We start from the raw sequence: 17,108 nt of genomic DNA on the forward strand, positions 1-17,108 counted from the left end.
CCTAACCAATTCTACCATTGCAGTGAATAGGTATTCTAAAATGCTTTTATTATTTTTTGGCAAAGATAATGTCTTCGAGGTAAAAAATAATACCTATTAACTAACTAGTTAATAGGTATTATTTTTTACCTCAATAGATATCGCTAGATATACCTACATAACTAGGTATAATTCATTGTAAAAATCGGCAAATTAGTCCTTTGGCCGTTCTGCGAATTTCTTAAAAAGTATCTTTTGTATTTATTATTACAATAAACAATTAGATGATCCTTTGTTATACACTAAAAAGATTACAATAGGAAAAAAATGCCCATAGATTGACCAGTAGAACTCGGCGATCGGACCACGGGCAACAAAGGGGCTGAGCTGCGGGATTATGTGACTTTCGCTGGTTTAATTATTTAAGTTAATTAAACATTTTAAGTACATAAGTAGATTTATTTTCGTACTTTTCATTCTATTGATATCATTATTATATAGAATGTATAACTATTAGTTGAAATCTACTGAAAGGGGCTGAATAAGGAAAATAAGTAGGTAATAATAAAATATAATAAAGATAACCACGTTTTTATAAAATAAATAGTAGCAGGTACAGGGTGAAATCAGTTGCTAATTTGATTTCAGGAATAGGTAGTCCGCTTGTTCAGTTCACGTGGTTCCTACAATTCTGGTTGAACTTCACGGTGAATTATTCCCCAAAGAAACACTTTCTCCGTAGAGACACTTAAAAAAACGACGCTTTTATTTCCCAAAGATACACTATTAGACAACCCTAGCAGTTTTTCCTCTTAGGTGCACTTTTCGGTACTGTCAGGCATAAAATTAAATGATTCTTCAGATCCCCAAGCATACACATTTCCCGTAGATAGTTTTTCTTGGTCAGTATTTACCTATATTTTAGAAATTCCGTTGCTATTTCTATCCAGATATCCTCCATCTTGCTTGTGTGCCATTTTAGGCGTGAAAATAAAAAGAACCGTACAGAAAAGTAAAATATTTTATTAATATAAATCTGTAAATATTATGAACGTACCTAGTTAATACAAGACAATTTGTATTATCTACGAAGCGTATTAGGTAACCAAAATAAATACCTAACAAAGCACTAACTTTACAGATACAAGGTGTAAAGAAGTCAAACCTGTTTTGTTCATGCGTTGCCCTCTATTTGACAAATCGGAATCTTATTAAAAATAAAGTCCAATTTCCCAAGCGAACGTGCGTTAAGCAGGCGCAGACGCAAGCAGACGTGTATGATGTCGGGTAGAGCCTCCGGCCGGGTGCCGACTAGCACCGAGGATGCCCGAGTGAGCTTCACACGGCGAGAACAAAAAGTCGGCAGCATTCGCAGCGCGTGCCTCCACGTGTGTGGTCTACTTTGGAGGTCCCTGTGCGCGTTGATTTATTTCACACACCTTTTCGCGCTACTTTTCGCTAATCAATTTTTGCATACTCTTTTTAAAAACATGTCGAATCTATACATAAGTACTTTGGCAAGTATATGAAATACACCATTTTAAGAATTTGTACAATTTAAATTGTCTTTATTGACTACAGAATTATCTTCAATCGTCGAGTTAATATCTTCTTTGTAAGTATTGAAATCGTTTCCTGAATTCATATTCAATTCCGGATACCTAGGTATCAGTTCAAAGTTATTTAAATCATAGTCATCTGCTGTATTGACCTTCCACTTGCTAGCGATCATTTGCAAAGGTTCTAAACATTGTAAACTTTGTTTCACGCGGAGCAATTCAATATTGCATTGGTTTTCCACCTCCATCAGTTTAAGTCTGTAAGCTTTTGCAAGCATTTGCTTTCTGATAGCATTCTTTTTTTCGAGTTGAGCCATATTTAGCGTGTTTTGGTATTTCTGTAATTGTTTCTCATACTCCATGAGATTTTCGTCGTAGTTTAATTTGTTTTCCACATAAAAGCTGTAGTTAGTGGTGGAAGCTTCTAACATCTTCGAATCAGGAGCATTGTGCTGGGATGCAACGGAAGCGGACGGTTCCTGGTGGTATGACTTACTTTCCTTTTTTAGTTTTGCCTTTTCTTGATCCAATTCAACCTTCAACGATTCTATAATATTTCGGCATTGAGTGATTCTCTCTTTCAACTTTAACTCATTTTCGTCAATATTTGTAATTGTAACTTCTCCGAATATTTGGTCATCGAGGCTAGATTTTTGTCTGGGTTGATCCACCTTTGGTAATTTCTCAATATCATCTTTTCTAGGGGAGGGTTTAGTATCACTATCTCCGGAAGCTAAGTTCAAAGAAGCCATAGTAATATTTCATTGACTAAAATAATCTAAAAATGCGAAGATTAAAAATAATCTTATTAATTCTGAAACTTCGTTTTTAAAAGCTACAAATGTCAATTAGATAGGCTCAACTGTTCATATTTTTTACAGTTATATAGACAGACTGAATACTTTATGCCAGATATCTAAGTAGGTGCCATGCGTGAAATAAGGAGTATTACTGCACATTTATCCCGCCAGAGTACAGTACTGTAAGTATGTTAGATACACAAAAGCTTTGCCGCCTTTTGCAATGACGATTAAACGTATTTTAAAGTACTTTGTTAATCCTTTTATTATGTAAGCATTTGTTTATGAAAATATACAACAATGTCAAAATATAATCGTTTTCCATAAGATAAAAAACTTCGAAAACTATGGAATACGCCTTACGCTATAAAATTTTGAGCCAGTAAACGGTCGTAAAAAGGTCGGAACACTTCACATGTAAAGACTTATTAAAATATGGACTTCATACAGGTAAGATCTTCAGTCAAAATCAAGTTTATATCAGTTTATGACCACAGTTGACCAAATAATACAGAACATAACCTAAAATAGTGTTATTATTTTCAAAATAATCCACTAAATCCTACCTTTTTCCTTTAAACTCGCACCATGATGCGTAGAAGGTATTTTTGGTCGTAAATCTGCAACAATATTGAAAATTGGCGCTTTTCGCCTTCATTGGCAATGTTTGTGTGCCTTAGTTGTACCAGTAGCGCCAACTGCGCTGAGCTTTGCGTAATATGCCCTACTAGTAAATGTTTTACATTTCATTGATTTTTTGAAGATTTCGTACCTCAAAATGAAAAAATCCTTATACTAGGTATTAATTAGGTATTTTCACAGATATTTATACCGATTTTTATACCTGTGGATGTAACAAGGACACATTCCAGCCCTCCCAACTAGTAAAGGAAAATATACGAAAATTCATTAATTTATTATTATATTACAGAAAAAACATTACAAACATTTTCTAGTTCATTTCACAAAAAATGAGTGCATACACCTGTAAATTTAACGACCTCGGTGGCGCAGTGGTAAAGTTCTTGCCACTGAATCGAGAGGTCCCGGGTTCGATCCCCGGTCGGGTCATGATGGAAAATGATCTTTTTCTGATTGGCCCGGGTCTTGGATGTTTATCTATATATGTATATGTTATAAAATATAGTATCGTTGAGTTAGTATCCCATAACACAAGTCTCGAACTTACTTTGGGGCTAGCTCAATCTGTGTGATTTGTTCTAATATAATATAATATAACTTAATATAATATAATATAATATAATTTAAATTTGGAAACCTATTTTTTTTCAACTCATCTCAAGATGTAATCAAAACAGTACAATGCGATTAATTCAATTAATCTTATATAAAGTGCCAGATTAGACGGTGAAGAGGGATAAAAGATGTCAGCGCTTTGTTCTTTCTAGTTTCATTTTAAGTATTTCTCACATGCACATATATTTCTTGTAAGAGCGAAATATATAAGATACCATGGAGTCTATAGCTTTTTATGACTACATTTAAAAGTGTATCACCGATTTGGACGGCAAATGAATGGGCGTTTATATATATAAAGATTCTAGCGCCATCTACTTGTACAATACTATAACTTGCTTTGCCAATATAAGAATAGTGTAAAAAAAATATATGACAGTGACATTAGCACATATGTCAGCGTATTGACAGTGATATAATGTCAAGTCAATTGGATGGCGTTGGCGCCGAAATCACCGTTCTTCGGCTTGCTTTCCCTTGTTTTAACTAACCCAACCCAACTAAGCAAATCGTCCCAAGTGGCGTGCAATGAATAAATAAATATCGGATTATAAAGACAGATAAAGCTTGCTTGCTTTCCAAAATTACAAATTATTAATTGTACAATCATAGGGTATGTTTCTCTTTGTAATTTTTGCGTAGGTAAATATTATTTTATAGTACAGACAAGGTAATTAGAATTTTGTTTACTATTGTCATTGTACGTTTGGAAAGTATTTGAATATTAAAAATAATCAAGTATACCATTTGTTTGTAAAACGTATTACTATAATGGGTCTCCTACAACTATGTGAAGAATATTTCAAAACAACAAACTTGTATGAAGTTTTGGGAATTTCTGAGAAGTCAACCGATAAGGAAGGTAAGGAGCTATTCTATTCGTACTATGCGAAGGTATAGAAATTAGATAGAAAGTTTAGTGAGCGAAAAAAATCCAATCAATATTTTTTTTTATTTTAAGTTGTCCCAAGACACTCCACTTAATTCACACTTCCATTATTGTTAAAACCCCCTTAATTTAAAACGAAAATCTGTTATAAAGACTGTTAAAAACCAGAACTCCAACATTGGCTATGTATAAAATTAATGCAAAGTCATACTCAATATGTTTATATCTACTTAGACAAATTTTAAAGTGTGTTCATTGCAACTGTATAAGTAGGTAGATAAAAAAATATTATAATTATTTGACTTTACAATTTTCAGTTAAGAAAGCCTATCACAGATTATCTTTGAAAGTTCACCCAGATCGGGTAGAAGAAGAGGAAAAATTAGAAGCCACTGAAAAGTTTAAAGTCTTGGGAAGTGTCCACTCAATTCTAACTGATAAAGAAAAAAGAGCCCGATACGATGAGACCAAAAGTGTTGATGATGACGATTCAGAACTGGCGGAACGTGATTGGGTGGTATACTGGCGAATGTTGTTCAAAAAAATCACCATTGATGATATCAAAGCTTATGAAAAAGAATATACTGGTAATCTCTTTTTCAATGCATTATTTGAGTACACTTCGTAATATTGCTTTGCTATTTATTTTGTCTAGCACTTTCTACTGCAAATAGGTATGTAATGAATAGATTAGATATCAACTTATAAATGCAAAAGGGAGCTATGTTGACCATTTACAAGCTTATCTACTTCATCAGTCTTGCTTGAAATGAGTCTTGTGGGAAATTCATACAAAGGCAAAGCCACAGGAAAAATAATACTAATCAAATCTGCGCAAATGATTTTCTATATATAAATATTATTGCATATTTCTTGCAGGTTCAGAACAAGAGAAAACGGATATTAAACAAGCATATTTGGCTGGAAAAGGTGACATGGACTATATCGCTGACCATGTTCAATTTGCAAGAACTGAAAATGAACCACGTATCAGAGAAATAATCAATGTATGTGTAAATAGACAATTTAAATAACCTTACTTGGAAATCGAGTTTGTATTCAAAGCTGCGATTTTGCTGTTAAGTATATTTACAAAATCAAATTAATTGATCCAGAAGTTACCTATCCTACTGAAAATATAATACATAAAACTTAAGCTAAACTTTAAAGCTTATGAGTGTATTAATGTATGTATAGTTTAACAAATGTCCCATCAACAAATTTAATCCTTGAATGGAGAAAACTACCACAAATCATTATGAGTATTTTTCTTTATTTTTAGAAAATGATTGAGGATAAAGAGATACCAGCTTATAAAATATTTACACATGAACCAGAAAAGAAACGACAACGGAGAATCGCAAAAGAAAATCGTGAGTCAAAGGAAGCTGAAGAAGAAAAAGCCGAACTAGGCTTAGGATCTGGTATGTTGGAATGTTACCATACCACTTAACTATTCAAGTACTTATTTTTACCCTATTGACACAAGAGATTTTCTATCCATGCTGAAATGTCCATTCTAGCATTTTTGCAGAAAATGTACAATTTGAAGAATGTCCAGTTAGAACTGGACTTTGCGAGTTTGACATTTTTTGACATTCTGCGAATTTATAAGTGACGAAGCACATTCTAAACTAGAAGTTTATTTACAACATTTTGTTTTATTATATCATGTAGATCCATATCAATCAATCTATTCAGAACTTAACCTTCACAGGTACTATTTCACATCAGTCAGAATTTTGCTGATTTTTTGCATATTAATACAAGTGCACTTTAAAATTACAAGTTTAATAAAATAACATTTTGATACCATTTCAGAACAAAACAGCCTTGAACTGATGATACGACAAAAGCAGGAGTCTAGAGCTCAACAAGTGGATTCATTCCTCGATGGTCTAGCTGCTAAATACTCTAATAAAAAACCTAAAGCCACCAAACGAAAGGCAGCTGCAAAATCTGAAACTGTGACTAAAAATAAAAGAAGGAAGTAATTTTTTAAAATAATTTTCATTATATAATAACAAATACATTTGAAATTAATGTTAAACCAACATTCTCATTTCACAATATTGGTCAATAAAATAGTATTTATATTTAAACCTTTACTGTTTCAATCTCCTTCTTCCATTGCCACTTGCATTGTTGTGTCTGAATAAAATGGACCTTGTTCCACGTAAGTTTGAAGTCTTTGAAGGATATTAGAATCAAATGCTGGAGACTTCGAAAGCCTCTTAATAATATCAAATTTTGCCTCTTTGGATTTTTTTGTGTGATCAATAGTTCTGTCTAATAAATATTCTACAAATCCTGGAACAAAAACAAATTGAAATGAAGATATTCTGCCGTTCTTTTTCTTGTTGTCTAACATGTGATTCTAGCCAGACTCAATGGAAAATAAAAGAAAATTGAGTTGGATCCATGGAACAATAGCACGGAAAGTAAATGGTGCTACATTGATCCAGTTACACTGTGCAATAAAATATATAAATGTTGATTTAAATTACCTGCTTCTCTCGCCACTAATTCTTCACCCCATTGATGTTGGCAAACTGCATTCAGCAATGTGAAAGCAGCTAATCTTATATCAGGGAAGGGATTCTTGCAAATACCAAACAATGTCTCCATAGACGCAGGGCGCGTGCTCAGAACTCTGAACCATTCTCTCGTCATTAGAGTGACTCTATGGTCAATGGGGCCGCCTCTTGGGGCCTTTGGATCCTTGTCCACACTTATAAGATTGGCAAAGCAATATAAAGCTCGTTCTTTTATGTCATTGGTACTATTTCGAATTAATTGTGCAACCTTATCAACAGCTTGTGTGAATTTACTACCTGAAAAATAAATGAAAATTTTTGATTGTTTTTCCTGAAACAATGTGATTACATATTGTTTGCTACATAAGAAATAATGGAGAAGTTATACTCTATCATCATCATATTGAATGCTAACACTGGTGTCAAATTTTATTAAAGTCTCCTAAAGGCATCTATTATTAATATTAATACTGCCATCTAGTGGCAGATAGGTTATGCTCAATATAAGAAATAATTGGCGATATTGTATGGTAATTATTATTACATGTACATACATACCTTGTGCTGCCAGACATAATTTTCCTTCAATAGTGCATCCCACAAACCCTAATGTGTCTATAACTACAGGCAAAGTAGATTGATCTCCGGATTGTAAGGACTCAAATAAAGTATCCAATAACACTGGATACTTCTCAAAAATTTCCTTTGGATAGTGATGAGCAATACAACCAAAGAATTTCATGTAACCTACAAATAACAAAAATCATTTTGTTGAATCAAATAAAATAATCCCTTATATTATCAAGTTATTGCTGAGACATTATTAAAGCAGTATAAATATAAATTACACTTAATTTTCAAAAGGGATTCTGAATGTTTATTATTATTTTTAGCTTAAAAGAAATCATCAAAGAAATGTATATGATGCAATTCATGAGAATTTTTTTTTTTTTTACTTCTTTTTTAGTACCTAAGTACTTGATATGACAGAATTACAGTTAAATCTCAGCATGTTGAAAACAATTTATTCTTTTATAAGTATCAATCTTTATTATGATTGTTTTTTGAGGTCTTACCAGGCGTCAATAATCCACCTAACGGATTGTTGGGCAAATCTGCAATCAACTCAGCTATCTTCTGAAGGGCGCCATTTTTCACAAGATAGTTGATACCATGTGGTTTGACAGCCAAGGTGGACAGAAGCTCCAATATGTTCATTTGATACAAAACATCATCTGTGTTTAGTTCAGCTAACATAAAGTCATAGTAACCTAAATCTATACATATTTTGAATAATTCAACTGATTTGCAAGAAATATTGACAACCACCTGGAAATGAAAATAGATATTATAACTTTAATTTTTTTTAAATGCTTTGAAGGTTGATTTACACAAAGCTCAATTTATCCCCATTCTAGCTAACTAACACTCATACATTCAATTTTTGTCCTTCAATTTATTATTAAAAGATGTTGCAAGATCCACATAAGATCACTAAGGTACACATTGATATAAAACTTATGAATAGAACTTTCTCGGCTATTTTATATAAGTACTATGTACTGTTGGTAATATAATGAAAATATGAAAGTACCAGAATAAATAACTTACCTCATATGCATTACATTTGCTGCTAACAGAGTCATCTAAAGCTATTTTCATTTCACTCAATGCTTTAGGATATGCTTCAAATGGTAAATTTGAGGTGATCAGTATAGCTCTGTTAGCCACTGTTATATCAGTGTCTGCTACCATTTGTGCAACAGCTACATACACATCTATGTATTGAGGTACTGGTAACAATGCAGGGTCAGATGTAACACATTTATATACCTGGAAAAAATAAGTTAATTTTTTTTTATTTCATAAAATACAGTGGACAGAAAAGTACTGACTCAATAAGGATGAAGTTTTAATTTTTAGGTAAAGCTCAATAATATAAACAAGAAAACATTATGTCATTTATGCAAATAAGTCCTCCTATTTGCATAAATACCTTCTTTGGGGTAAGTATAAATGGGAGACAAATATCATTTTCAGTAGATAAATAGAACAAAGAATATTTTGATTCTAGCTGTATCCTAGGGCTACACTCCTATTGAATAATCGATGTATCTTGTCATATCTCAACTATTTCCTCATTGTTTTTATAATTAACTAAATAAAATATATCTCACTTCATCAATTGCAAGTCTTCGGACACATGATTTTTCATGTCTCAGTAGATACATAATATGGCCAGTGTAAATCTTGATCACATCTCCAACATCAAATTTGTCAAAGCAAATTTTTAAAACTTCACAGGTCAAGTCTACTTGAGCTCTGAAAATAAAATATGTTTTGCCATGTTCATTTTTTATTAATTTAGCAGTGCTCTCCTGCTTTCCATAAAAGGGAACTTCGAGATTACGAATAGCCTAACAATGTAGCTATTAGGCACAAAAAATATCTTTCAGTCGGAGTAGAAGTTCTAAAGGCAAGATAGAAACTGTCGAACTTTATAGTTTTTTTTATATGTATAGATAGATTTGCATAAAGCATTTATATTTCAATAAGACAAAATAATACAAATGTATAACATACCTATCAGAAATATTCAAGCAATTGACAATTTTTGTTATTCCAGCACTACGAATAGCAGGCACAACTTCACTAGCAGGTTTAAATTCAAACAAATTTTTAATTTCGGTCAGAGCAGCCGGAACATGATCCTGTCGTTGTAATCTTTCTAAAAATTGCTGGTATAACTGTGTCTCGTCATTAGCCATTGTTTTGTTTTTTGATAAATCTTGATTATTTATTAAGAAACTAAACTTGAAAAAATGTTTTGCTGAGAATTCAGAAAGTTCAGGAGAATTTTTTCCCAAACAACATGGACAATGTCAAACACAAAATGTCATTGTCATTCATGTCAATGACATAGCAATTTTAATTTTTTTGCTGATGGCAGCACAATAATCTAAGAAGCCCATTCACCAACCTGTGTGCTAGAGTCCGACTTCCTCACAGATATTAGAACATGTACTTACTCACCGGGAATACTAGTTATTCATATTCACAGATATAAGAACAATGTAATGTTAACAGTAAGAAAATTTGTTCTTATATATTAATATAAGAACAAATTTTCTTAGTGTGGAAAACACTCACTCAGTTATAAGAACATTACATTGTTCTTATATCTGTAGTATACCAAGGAATTAGTGGTAGTACCCATGGATTTAGTACGTTCTTCGTACAACGAGTACCTACTAATTCCATGGAAGTACCTACTAATTCCATGGTGTATACGTAAAATTGCCACAGATATTATATAAGAACATTACAATGTTTTTGACATGGAATCAGTAGGTACTATGAGTAAGTACCTACTAATTCCGTGGTTTTTGACAAGATTCGTGCTATGACGAACTATTAATGTCTTTCGCTTGCTATGAAAACGAAATGGTAGGCGTTACGCGTATACATTTCACGAGTATGCGTGCACACATATCATTCAATACAGGTGATTCGACTTGGTTGGATCCGATCCGATCGGATCGACAGAAAGGGATGTAGTTATATAAAATATATTTATTGCTATCTTTCATCTGTAACCCACCTCTCCTAGCGTCCTGAAATGTTCTACTATAAGTAGGTACGGTACCGACCAGACGGTAACCAAGCAGTCCAAAATCATATTCACACATAGACTTAGAATACTTATACTTACCTATGTGAGTCTGCGTCATGAAATAAATGTTGCAGCAGTAACATCAAAGAGATAACTGGCTATGGTGCTGTTGTCAGCGACTGTAGTATACTCTAGTATGTCTGAGTATGTCATACTAGTTCAAATGCTCAAACTGACGCGTGACGGCAGCGTTGAACGTCGGTGAGCACTCGTTTACTATATATAATATATAACAAGTGTTTGCAACAAATTATGAATGAATACTGAATAACAACGGCTCAAATCGTATATCAAAGATTGAATGTGTTCTAGTCTGGATAAAATTATTAAAATAAAATTTCGCATGTATGAAAATATATTAGGTAAGTACCTGAAATACATTACAGATATAATAACAATAGGTTAAATGTAAGATTTTTTAGCTCGCCAATCTAAAAATTCATCAATGTCGTCTTCATTACTAGACTCATCAATATCGTCTTCACTCATTCGCTCCATATCCATTTTCTTCTTCTTGGTTTCTTCTTTTTTTAATTCAAGATCCAAAACTCTGGAATAAATACAATACAGTGCTCACATAAAAATTTACTAAAATACTTACTACTTAATATACAGACGGGGTCAGCGACCCAAAATGAGTTTTGACATAAGAGTACGCCAGCGTCTAATATTTTTATATTACCAATAATATTTTACATGAAAAATTCGTAATAAATCTGGGGAAGTTGGTGTGCTATTGAGTTCTAAGACATCGAGATAAGATGTCGTTTTCATTAATGAGACAGGGGAATTATTGAAAATATTAAAGAAAAAATAACGCGAGGATGACAGAGAGATAAATACCTGGACCAGTTGCGCATCTGTTCATCTATTTCATCAATTTGACGTTCTGCCGTTGCTTCTTCTTGTTCGCCTGCTATTATTTCTGCAGAAGCAGTAGCTTCTTCCTTTATTTCTTTTTGGAATTTTTCCCATTCTTCTTCAACTGGATCTTTATATTCAATATTTCTTACCTATAAAAACGTATGGTAGAGATAAGTAATGGTATTTGCAAAATAAATGATGCGATTTTTCCACAAAGAACCTAAAGTAATATTGTTAGTAAATCTAACAAGTATGACCGTGCAATCTTGTTTTATGTGGTCGATTTCGGGAACGGATCATTGGAAAATTCTCCCTCAGAAATTCCGACAATTCTCGGGTTATTGAATTCTTCCATACGAAAAGTATGAAGAATATAGTAGTGTGGCGACATCTACCACGCCACATGCACAACGGCGCAGATGTAAAAAGCCGACCAAACGCAACTAATAACAAGCCACACAAGTGATCCAGGACACTACGGACAGATGGCACAACGGTCGACTCACTATGGACAGCTAACAAGCCTAGACCGCGCAGACAGTGCGTTTTCGATTGGAAGCATAAATACAACCTCCAACATGACACCGTCGGAGCCGTGCGGTTCCCCAGGCGCAACACCTAGCCTGGCGGGAAGATCTTCCCTTTGTGGCGGTCGAGCATAATCACCTAGCTCCCGCTACAGTGGTGACCCCGACGTGATTGAAAGCAGCCTTCGTCATCATCACACCCGACGTGATTGAAAGCAGCCTTCGTCATCATCACACCCGACGTGATTGAAGCAGCCATCGCCAACGTCGTACTCTCCAATCTTCACCATCACTCCTCACACCCTCATTGGTCTCAAGTCAGCAGCAAACAGTCACTCGCAGCAGCAAGCCATCACTCATCTTCAAGGGCATCTACAGGACCATCGCAGCCGACGCAACGCGCTTCCTGGTTCTGGCACCCGCAACTCTCTACGACTTCATCAACGCCGACGCACCCTGCAGCCCACGTCTGGACGCGCGCACTCACCGGCGTGGCAGCCATGTAGGGACCGGTGCCAACAAGTCATATTCCGCTCACGACAGTCTCGACTCACCGCAGACTACGAGCTCAACCTACGCATCCCGACTCACTGGGACATCGAGTAACATGGCACGCACGAGAAGCACAGACTGCACATCAAGACTTCATCAGACCTTCGGTCTTGGGGAGGAGTAATGTGGCGACATCTACCACGCCACATGCACAACGGCGCAGATGTAAAAAGCCGACCAAACGCAACTAATAACAAGGCACACAAGTGATCCAGGACACTACGGACAGATGGCACAACGGTCGACTCACTATGGACAGCTAACAAGCCTAGACCGCGCAGACAGTGCGTTTTCGATTGGAAGCATAAATACAACCTCCGACATGACACCGTCGGAGCCGTACGGTTCCCCAGGCGCAACACCTAGCCTGGCGGGAAGATCTTCCCTTTGTGGCGGTCGAGCATAATCACCTAGCTCCCGCTACAGTAGTGTAGTTAATATAGTGTACTAAATCTAGAATTTAAGGTACCTACTTGGATATTCCGGGCGAAATTTGTGGAACTTCCAATTCTCGTATGAAAGATTTAAAAAAATCCAAGAATTATCGAAACGTGAACAATTCGAGGGAGAATTTCCCAAGAATCGGGCTAATTCAGTAGTCCTGTCTTTTCATAATGGCAAGGAATACAGAAAACATGGAAGTGTCATAAGACAAATTTACTACAGTAGACGTGTGGCAAAATGCATACATTCAACGGTAAAATAAATATAGTGCACTATAAGTGAACATTCGACTTCTTCAACCCAAATTAACGGCGATTAAACGCTTAACGTATAGCATAATAGTAGACTCCAGAATGGCAACACAGCTACAATTTCTTATGATGACTTTGACATTGATGTTTAGAAGTTAATAGCTTAGATTAAGGTTTTCATCAACAAAACAAAATAAATATTATTTAATGATAAAATCTCGGTTATTATATTCATTAAACCATAATTTAATCAAACTCAGAACATATACAATGGATAGCGCAAGACTATTAAATTCTGTGAAGAGTTGTATACCGTCTTTAGACGCAAACAAACACAAAGGTCAAGCAGGAAGGATAGGTATCGTAGGAGGCTCTCTAGAATATACAGGAGCTCCATATTTTGCTGGGATAAGTGCTTTAAAAGTGAGTATACATTTATGTAAGTAAGCATTGGATACACGACGATTCTGGTCATTACCAATAAGAAACAATGAAGTTTCATAATATGTTCTACTAACTGAAAAATCTATCTTTTTTAGGTTGGTGCTGATTTGGTGCACATATTCTGTACTACGCCAGCAGCAACTGTTATAAAATCTTACAGTCCAGAATTAATAGTACATCCTCTGTTGGACAGACCAAATGCAATAACAGAGATATCTCCATGGCTTGATAGACTGCATGCTATTGTAATTGGACCAGGCTTAGGTAGAGATCCAGACACATTTAAAGTTGTTACAGACCTTATAAAGACAATCAGAGACTGTAAAATACCTCTTGTCATAGACGCTGATGGACTGTTTCTAATAACTGAAAATCTTGATTTAATAAGAGACTTCTCATCACCAGTCATTTTAACACCCAACAAAATAGAATTTGAGAGACTGTGTACAAAGACAAATGGAGCATCAGGGTTGAACCAAATAGGCAAAAATGTACTTGTTTTTAAAAAAGGAGTTTCAGATGAAATATATAGTGGAAATCCTGAAATTCAATGGAAGTCTGAAATTGGTGGATCTGGGCGCAGGTGTGGTGGGCAGGGAGATATTTTATCTGGTTCTATTGCAACATTTTTATATTGGACATTGAGTAATAATGTAGAAATTGATATAGTTAAAGATGATAAACCAATGGCAGCAGCTTCATTGTCATGTTATGCAGCTTCTCGCCTTGTGAGATGTTGTAATGAAAAATCATTTAATACAAAGGGGAGGAGTATGTTGGCCACAGATATGATTGAAAATATTCATGAAGCATTTGAAGAACTTTTTCAACAGAAATAAATTGCGTAGACATATTGGATGGGTAATATAGTAAGAGGCATCGTGAGACTACAATAACTTTAACACTGTTTAGTTTAGTGATGGGAATAAGGCAATAGAATTAAGGAACAATGTAATTAAAGATGTTAGATAAATATTGATTACAATAGGCAGTGCAATTTAGGTCTACTTAATTCAAACCGAATATATATGATACTGAATAACACACAAAGGAATATAAATAGGTATTAACACCACTGAGAATTTTGGTAAATTTTTACTCAAACTATTACAAAATGCACTGCTTAGCTATTCTGATCACTGTTAATTAAGTAATGTGAAAATAAAAAAAATATCCAAAAATTACACTCCTTTTGTATATCAAAAAATAAACGTTAAATTAAAAATAAATAAATTAATTACAACAAATCACACAGATTGAACTAGCCCCAAAGTAAGTTCGAGACTTGTGTAATGGGATACTAACTCAACGATACTATATTTTATAACAAATACATATATAGATAAACATCCAAGACCCAGGCCAATCAAAAAAATGATACAAAAGTACAAAATACTATACATTATTGTGATACAAAATTGGGAGAATAGGTAATTACTGGATTATAACTGCAGTATAGTGTGTTGTCAAAAGTATGTAGTTGAAAGCTCATATTAATTCAGGCACATTAGGACATTGTGTTTCACATACACAAACTTTGACTACAGCAGGTGCATAGCAACTTGTTTTTCATAGAAAAATCGAGACTTAGTTTGTCTTGACAGTAAATGCTTGTGCATTTTGTTTATAATTTTGGAGTAATTGATTTAAAACTTCATACCTTAGCATCCAGTATTGGATCATCAAAAAATCCTTCAGGTATAGGCTGGTCTGTTTGAAGTACCTTTGTATCTATTTCATCAGTGACTCTTGATATCTCATCTGCACAAAAATAATAATGATTATTAAATAGTATTTTTTCCTATTAATTTGCCTCCTCTACTATAGCTAATTATTTCACGACTTCAAACTTAAATATGATTTTTTGGCAAAATAATCTTTCATTCGAACTCTCAGCATAAAACAGGCCTACTTTTTTATAAAAAAAAAAAAAAAATCTGATGAGGCTTGGGATAGTTATTCTTTGTTTTGTTCCTCACTTTCTTTTCAGTATTTGAAATTGGAAGAATAAGACAAAAAAAGAATACTAACCTAATCCAAGCCTAACCAGAGAGTAATATTTTTATTAATAAGGAGCAAGTATATACATATAATGAAGAAAGTGAAACAATTCATACATAAGTGGAGGTGGTCCAGTGGTTAAGACAGTCCGGTGATTAAGAGGTCCCAGGTTCGAATCCAAGCAGTGTCACATGAGTTTATATATCAATCTGACTCATTTATAGTAGTTTTCATAGACTTTGGGTGCAGGAAAAAGTTGTGAGGAAACCTGCATGCTGGTTTACAGTTTAGTTAACTAGTGTGCATATATACTGTACCAGATTTTCAAGTACCCTCAGTACTTGAAAAAATCCAATCTGGTTTTATGTCAAGTGAGTGGACACACATATTCCCCCTGAATTTATCATTTTCCGGCTAGTATGTATTAGTATTCAACTACTTGCCATTAGATATCAATAGTTAGTGCTGTAATGTAAAACTTTTACCTGATTTACTTGTTGTAGGTTGAACAACATTATTAAGAGGTAATCTTTTTATTTCTTCATTGTGGTAAGATATAATCTGTGGAGCATTATTCTTTGGTTTTATTTCAACTATTGGTGTTGGTTGAGTTGCATTTTTCAATATGCCTTTTATCTTTTTTTCGGGTGGCACATCTTTGGGTGGACTACCACTTTTGTGTTTAATTTTCCTTACTGTAAAATTGTTTGTTAATTCTTTCAATTTCTTTGCTTTTTCAACATTTTCCCTATGCTGTTTACTGTTCACATGTACAGTCCAAACATTTTCGGATCTAACCACTGAACTGCAAAGGATGCAGGTAAGATGTCCTGCGTTATTATATTTAGCCAGCGGATTGTCTATTTTAGTTGATTTAGTGTCCTTCTTTTTACGTTCTGCCATTAAACGACGCATCTCTTCCTGCGTCTTTTTCTTTTCAATTTGCATTTTTATAGACATTATAACAAAATAATAAGAAAGTGAAGTAGATAGATACCTACGTAATTGTACTGAAGGTACCTATTAATTTGTTGTAGTGTTTACTTTAATATACGTATGGGATGATTAATTAAATGACATTATATATAAATTAAACTATTTATCGCTATAATACACGTTCTTCAATAATTCCTTCTTTCTTCCTGGACTTAACTAGAGGTAGGTGAAGACGATGCTCAAAAATGTCAATGTCAGAAGCGGAAGTCAATGTCACTTTTATATTTTTTTTAAGACGCCATTGCTCTCACTGGTTTGTTCATGCAGGACAGCAGAAATATGTGTGAGGAATGTGTTTGTAATATGGAATTAGTAGGTACTCCCGAAGTACTTAT

The 17,108-nt window shown here is 34.2% G+C and overlaps 5 protein-coding genes across 5 annotated transcripts; 2 read left to right on the top strand and 3 right to left on the bottom strand.

Moving 5' to 3' along the window:
• Positions 1-986: 986 nt before the first annotated feature.
• LOC128671519 (uncharacterized) lies at positions 987-2,425 on the bottom strand. The gene has a single exon (XM_053748033.1). The coding sequence runs from the start codon at positions 2,288-2,290 to the stop codon at positions 1,520-1,522; it is 771 nt and encodes a 256-aa protein (XP_053604008.1). The 5' UTR covers positions 2,291-2,425; the 3' UTR covers positions 987-1,519.
• A 1,576-nt stretch (positions 2,426-4,001) lies between these two features.
• LOC128671375 (uncharacterized protein) lies at positions 4,002-6,586 on the top strand. The gene is made up of 5 exons (XM_053747806.2): positions 4,002-4,457; positions 4,802-5,071; positions 5,364-5,491; positions 5,767-5,908; positions 6,306-6,586. Exons 1-5 carry the CDS (start codon positions 4,367-4,369, stop codon positions 6,476-6,478), a joined length of 804 nt encoding a protein of 267 aa, XP_053603781.1. The 5' UTR covers positions 4,002-4,366; the 3' UTR covers positions 6,479-6,586.
• Positions 6,476-9,900, bottom strand: LOC128671374 (uncharacterized protein). Its single transcript, XM_053747804.2, has 7 exons — positions 9,605-9,900; positions 9,199-9,343; positions 8,633-8,854; positions 8,098-8,350; positions 7,580-7,768; positions 6,992-7,318; positions 6,476-6,794 (listed from the first exon to the last, which is right to left on the bottom strand). Exons 1-7 carry the CDS (start codon positions 9,787-9,789, stop codon positions 6,598-6,600), a joined length of 1,518 nt encoding a protein of 505 aa, XP_053603779.1. The 5' UTR covers positions 9,790-9,900; the 3' UTR covers positions 6,476-6,597.
• A 1,131-nt stretch (positions 9,901-11,031) lies between these two features.
• Positions 11,032-16,959, bottom strand: LOC128671165 (uncharacterized protein). The gene is made up of 4 exons (XM_053747425.2): positions 16,263-16,959; positions 15,437-15,537; positions 11,538-11,707; positions 11,032-11,244 (listed from the first exon to the last, which is right to left on the bottom strand). Exons 1-4 carry the CDS (start codon positions 16,735-16,737, stop codon positions 11,097-11,099), a joined length of 894 nt encoding a protein of 297 aa, XP_053603400.1. The 5' UTR covers positions 16,738-16,959; the 3' UTR covers positions 11,032-11,096.
• Positions 12,157-14,960, top strand: Naxd (NAD(P)HX dehydratase). Its single transcript, XM_053747424.2, has 2 exons — positions 12,157-13,755; positions 13,872-14,960. The coding sequence occupies exons 1-2, from the start codon at positions 13,540-13,542 to the stop codon at positions 14,613-14,615; spliced, it is 960 nt and encodes a 319-aa protein (XP_053603399.1). The 5' UTR covers positions 12,157-13,539; the 3' UTR covers positions 14,616-14,960.
• Positions 16,960-17,108: the final 149 nt, after the last annotated feature.

Source organism: Plodia interpunctella, chromosome 7, assembly GCF_027563975.2.
Source record: "Plodia interpunctella isolate USDA-ARS_2022_Savannah chromosome 7, ilPloInte3.2, whole genome shotgun sequence".
In the NCBI taxonomy this organism is placed as follows: Eukaryota; Metazoa; Arthropoda; class Insecta; order Lepidoptera; family Pyralidae; genus Plodia; species Plodia interpunctella.

What these genes read in the sequence shown, in the direction of transcription:
- LOC128671519 (XM_053748033.1), bottom strand. Translation starts at nt 2,290, where the DNA reads ATGGCTTCTTTGAACTTAGCTTCCGGAGATAGTGATACTAAACCCTCC.
- LOC128671375 (XM_053747806.2), top strand. Translation starts at nt 4,367, where the DNA reads ATGGGTCTCCTACAACTATGTGAAGAATATTTCAAAACAACAAACTTG. An exon ending in GTATCAGAGAAATAATCAAT is followed by an intron (nt 5,492 to 5,766) that starts GTATGTGTAAAT and finishes CTTTATTTTTAG; the next exon opens with AAAATGATTGAGGATAAAGA. An exon ending in CGAACTAGGCTTAGGATCTG is followed by an intron (nt 5,909 to 6,305) that starts GTATGTTGGAAT and finishes ATACCATTTCAG; the next exon opens with AACAAAACAGCCTTGAACTG.
- LOC128671374 (XM_053747804.2), bottom strand. Translation starts at nt 9,789, where the DNA reads ATGGCTAATGACGAGACACAGTTATACCAGCAATTTTTAGAAAGATTA. An exon ending in TGCTTGAATATTTCTGATAG is followed by an intron (nt 9,344 to 9,604) that starts GTATGTTATACA and finishes TTTTATTTTCAG; the next exon opens with AGCTCAAGTAGACTTGACCT. An exon ending in ATTAGTGGCGAGAGAAGCAG is followed by an intron (nt 6,795 to 6,991) that starts GTAATTTAAATC and finishes TTTTTGTTCCAG; the next exon opens with GATTTGTAGAATATTTATTA.
- Naxd (XM_053747424.2), top strand. Translation starts at nt 13,540, where the DNA reads ATGATAAAATCTCGGTTATTATATTCATTAAACCATAATTTAATCAAA. An exon ending in CTGGGATAAGTGCTTTAAAA is followed by an intron (nt 13,756 to 13,871) that starts GTGAGTATACAT and finishes TATCTTTTTTAG; the next exon opens with GTTGGTGCTGATTTGGTGCA.
- LOC128671165 (XM_053747425.2), bottom strand. Translation starts at nt 16,737, where the DNA reads ATGTCTATAAAAATGCAAATTGAAAAGAAAAAGACGCAGGAAGAGATG. An exon ending in ATCCAATACTGGATGCTAAG is followed by an intron (nt 11,708 to 15,436) that starts GTATGAAGTTTT and finishes ACGTTTTTATAG; the next exon opens with GTAAGAAATATTGAATATAA. An exon ending in CAGATGCGCAACTGGTCCAG is followed by an intron (nt 11,245 to 11,537) that starts GTATTTATCTCT and finishes TATTTATTCCAG; the next exon opens with AGTTTTGGATCTTGAATTAA.